Source organism: Camelina sativa, chromosome 15, assembly GCF_000633955.1.
Source record: "Camelina sativa cultivar DH55 chromosome 15, Cs, whole genome shotgun sequence".
Taxonomy (NCBI): Eukaryota; Viridiplantae; Streptophyta; class Magnoliopsida; order Brassicales; family Brassicaceae; genus Camelina; species Camelina sativa.
In genome coordinates, this window is record NC_025699.1 from 13,970,918 (window position 1) to 13,975,017 (window position 4,100).

Sequence of the window (4,100 nt, forward strand, 5' to 3'; positions counted from 1 at the left end):
AGTTTTATATTACCTATTTTTTACAGCACAGTAATAGAAGTAAGCTTACAAACTATATCACTTAACGTATTAGCCCATCATTGTCATACTCCAACAACGCAGTTGTACATAGTTACCATCATATTTTTTTTTTTTTTGTTTGCGTTCATGTATCCTTCAGACTTTGGTTTCTATCAGACGACAAAAAAATAGTATTATGTCTGCAAACTAATACTACTAAAAATAGTATTATGTCTGCAAACTAATACTACTAAAAAACTAATACTACTACAGGAGCCCTCCAAGTATTATGTCTGCAAACTAAAAATAGTACATAGTTACCATCATTTTTAGTTTCAACATAAATTGATTATTTCATAACACCAACAAACCAGATGAAACACCCCAAGTCCCAACTTACGTATATAAGTTTAGTAGATTACAAAGTTACACACGTTATAATACATTCCAAACTCCTTCCTGACACCACAAGGAACAAGCATAGAAACTCACCGTTGACAAGTCTACTGCTCAAATTTGAGTTTTGATGCTGCGGGAGATTCGCCGGAGAGAACTTTAGCAATGGCTCTGATGGTGTTTGGTGTAGTCCGACAACATCCTCCAAACAGCGACGCACCTTCATCTCTCCATTTACTCACGTACGACACAAAATCCTCCTCTGACTCTTCCCCTGACTTCTGCATTATTACATTAAAAAACCTCCAAAATCAGGTTGGTAGTTTGTGTTTAACAAGAATTTTATATAATAGTTAAACACTCACAATCCATTTCTTGTTCAGACCGTCGTAGACTTCTCCACTATTTGGGTAGACAACGATTGGTTTGCGGGTTACCTAGTAAAAGAAATTGTCAGTTGCTTTAGCCGCAAGGCAAAAAACAGGGTAAAAGGAGATGAGGAAAGAAAATTAAAAAAGTAATTCTATCAGTGTTTATAAAGTTACCTGGCGCAAGGAGATGATCAAATCGTGAATGAATCTTGGTGAAGCACAATTGATTCCGATAGCCACCACTTTCTTGCAAGCATCTGCCACTTTTGCACATTCTACAACCGAATCTCCTCGTGGCACACTGACTCCGTCCTTAGAAGTGAAGGAGAACCATGCCGGAATGTCGATGTCTTCCTTCTCAAGAAGATCCGCATAAGCCTATAAATATGTGAAAAAAACGTATACATAAAACTAAAGAGATATATATACATAGGTCAATTCTAGACTAATAGCATGTATATGCATGTGAAATATGATCACAATTTCAAAACTACCATCATGCAACCATTGCACTAAAATCTAAAACTACTTGATAATACTCTGTATTTACTTAAAAACTTTATTTGAGTAATTTTTACTTTTTTGTCTATAACATGGAATGCTTGAACTTGGGTGGTGATACAAGGACACAGCACTAAACAAAAACGACTAGAATATTCCTTTAACTTTGTTCGTTTAATTTCGTTAAGTAGTAAACTTAAGATACCTCGGCTTCGAGCTTATTTGGAATAGCCTCGAATGCGATGAGATCAGGTCCAGATTTCTCTAAGGTTTGAACTCTTCTCCTATGGAAGTCTTTCAATGTCTCCTTACTCACAGAATCTCCATAAATCCCGCTGCAAAACATTTCATTACATAACAAATGAAATTAAATTTATTTGGTAGACCAAATCTTTTTGTATGGATAGTTTCAACAATTTACTTAAACTTCATTTTTCCAATTTTTACACTAAAATGTAAGAAAAATGACTAGGATCAATCAAAGAACCTGTATTCGGATCCGTCGGCGAGATAAGCTCCATAGCTACCAACGGAAGCTGCGACAAGAACAGGTCGTCCAGAAGCTTTTCCAGTGTAGTCGAAATCCCACAAACCTTTGGTGCATCTATTGTAGAAAATCTCACGTGCCTCGCACGCGATTTCAACGCTCCTCCTCAGTAAACTCTCTGCTTCTCCCACCGATAAACCTTTTGCCACAAATCCTTGGATCGTTGCCTTGTAGTAAATTAATTTGGTTAAACTAAATTACGAACTCTGTCTGAGCATCTTGATGCATTTTGGATCCTAATTAAGTTGTATGTATTTAATCAGATTCTCAACTACTAATTTCCTCTTCTTTTTTTTACTACTCATCAGTTACTTTAGAATACAAGCCAAAATTAGTACCTGATAAGATGCGGTAATGATGATATTTGCTCCAGCCTCGAGGTAATCCAAGTGCACCTATTAGAAGAAAACTATAATATTGAAGTATTTTTCTAAAATATTTCTGATATTTTTATTTTTGGCTGCAACAGAAAAGCACTAGTAGTAGTTTTTGTTTTTATTCCATTTGAAGGTGTTACTAGAAAAATGGAGTGACAATGAAGTAAAACGTCGTGGTATAAAACGTACACGTTTGCGTCGCAGCTAATGTTACGTGTTACAACGTGGCAAATTATTATTTCTAATCTAGATTTGTGCATATACGAGTTGCTCTGTTTAAGGTATCACTCTTTATTTGTGCATATATATACGAGCTTCATCGAAAACATCGAACTTGATAAATAAAAAAATATCGTTTCAAAGAAACAAAACCAAGTTTATAGAGTCAATAATAGACCAAAAATATTAACTCTATCCAGTGTCCTGTGTCCGTACATAGGTTCTCACTCAACTTTAAAATTCTAAAACTTATAGAAGAATACTATCATAAGTGTCTGAAGCCAAACAAAATCTCAAGATTTTCTGAAGAACCAAATATTATTCCTTTAGATATTCCCAAAGTGACAGATCATTATTTAAAATCGCAGCTGAAAAAATCAAACCAGGGTTACTAAGTTTTGAGAGTGCATCATTCAATAAACTATAGATCCCTCTGAATTGTCAAGATCTGTCACCGTACGACTAAACCCATCTTAGAAGAAGAGTATGAATTTCTACATATATAAAACCTTCGTGACGAGGTGAGGAGAAGTAATAAGGCACTTGGCACTCCAAAGTGGATCATTGATGTCAGCCCCGTGACGTTGTAGCTCCGTCGCAAACCCTCCGTCCACCACCGCATAGCCGCCGCAGTTCTCCAAAAACTTCGTCATCAACGACGAGGTTTCCTCTTTCACCAAAGATCCCATATTGTTTTGAATATAAACAAAGTGTGTATACGTCTGTAAGATGGAGTCGAACTATATCGAAGATGAGATGTTATCTTTGATTGTGAGAATGCTTATATATGGGAAATGTCGGAGTTACATGTATACCCTTATGGTAATGTTGGTTATATATAGTTGTGGATCCAGCTTCTATGCTTTGTAGTTTGTACCGACTTATAAGCTTTTGTAATGAGGAAAACGAGCGAATTGTCTCGAACAGAAACTGAAATAGTACTAACTCAAAGTAGATAATTGAGTTAACAAAAGTAAGTGGATATTTATGCGCAAACTTTTGATCATCAGACAGCGACGTTACGCGTGAGACTCTCTTTGCCTGCCGTGTGGGGAATTCATCCATCCAACTAATCAATACTAATATATAGTATAGTATTATCTTTACTATACTATATCGAAGATTAAGATTAGATGTTATCTTTGATCGTGAGAATGCTTATATATGGGAAATGTCGAAGTTACATGTATACCCTTATGGTAATGTTGGTTATATAGTTGTGGATCGACCTTATATGCTTTGTAGTTTGTACCAACCTATAAGCTTTTGTAATGAGTAAAACGAGCGAATTGTATCGAACAGAAACTGAAATAGTACTAACTCAAAGTAGATAATTGAGTTAACAAAAGTAAGTGGATATTATGAGCAAACTTTTGATCAGACAGCAACGTTACGCGTGAGACTCTCTTTGCCTGCCGTGTGGGAATTCATCCATCCAACTATGTGCCACGTTATACGTGGTTTCTACACTTTTATACACCTAATCAATATTAATATATGTATATATATAGTATAGTATTATGTTATAGTTCTTTTTTTTTCCCAATTTGCGTAAATGTTTAACAATAAAGTTTTTTCCTGTGTGAAATAAAGAATTTAATAAAATGATAATACATATACTTGGTACCTTACTTATTGGATTTCTGGTTTCATACCTTTTAGTCTTGGTTCCGTGAATCAACAGCCAAC

General features: G+C 35.3%; 1 protein-coding gene across 1 annotated transcript; it reads right to left on the minus strand.

The window, feature by feature from the left end:
• On the minus strand, nucleotides 288-3,454 carry LOC104746736 (homocysteine S-methyltransferase 3-like). The gene is made up of 7 exons (XM_010468259.2): nucleotides 2,921-3,454; nucleotides 2,154-2,210; nucleotides 1,756-1,982; nucleotides 1,474-1,603; nucleotides 942-1,145; nucleotides 762-833; nucleotides 288-677 (listed from the first exon to the last, which is right to left on the minus strand). The coding sequence occupies exons 1-7, from the start codon at nucleotides 3,098-3,100 to the stop codon at nucleotides 504-506; spliced, it is 1,044 nt and encodes a 347-aa protein (XP_010466561.1). The 5' UTR covers nucleotides 3,101-3,454; the 3' UTR covers nucleotides 288-503.

Excerpts from the sequence above, each read along its gene's own strand:
- LOC104746736 (XM_010468259.2), bottom strand. The coding sequence starts at position 3,100 with ATGGGATCTTTGGTGAAAGAGGAAACCTCGTCGTTGATGACGAAGTTT. Across the intron at positions 1,146-1,473 it reads CAAATAAGCTCGAAGCCGAG|GCTTATGCGGATCTTCTTGA; the intron begins GTATCTTAAGTT and ends ACATATTTATAG. Across the intron at positions 678-761 it reads GTCTGAACAAGAAATGGATT|AAGTCAGGGGAAGAGTCAGA; the intron begins GTGAGTGTTTAA and ends GTAATAATGCAG.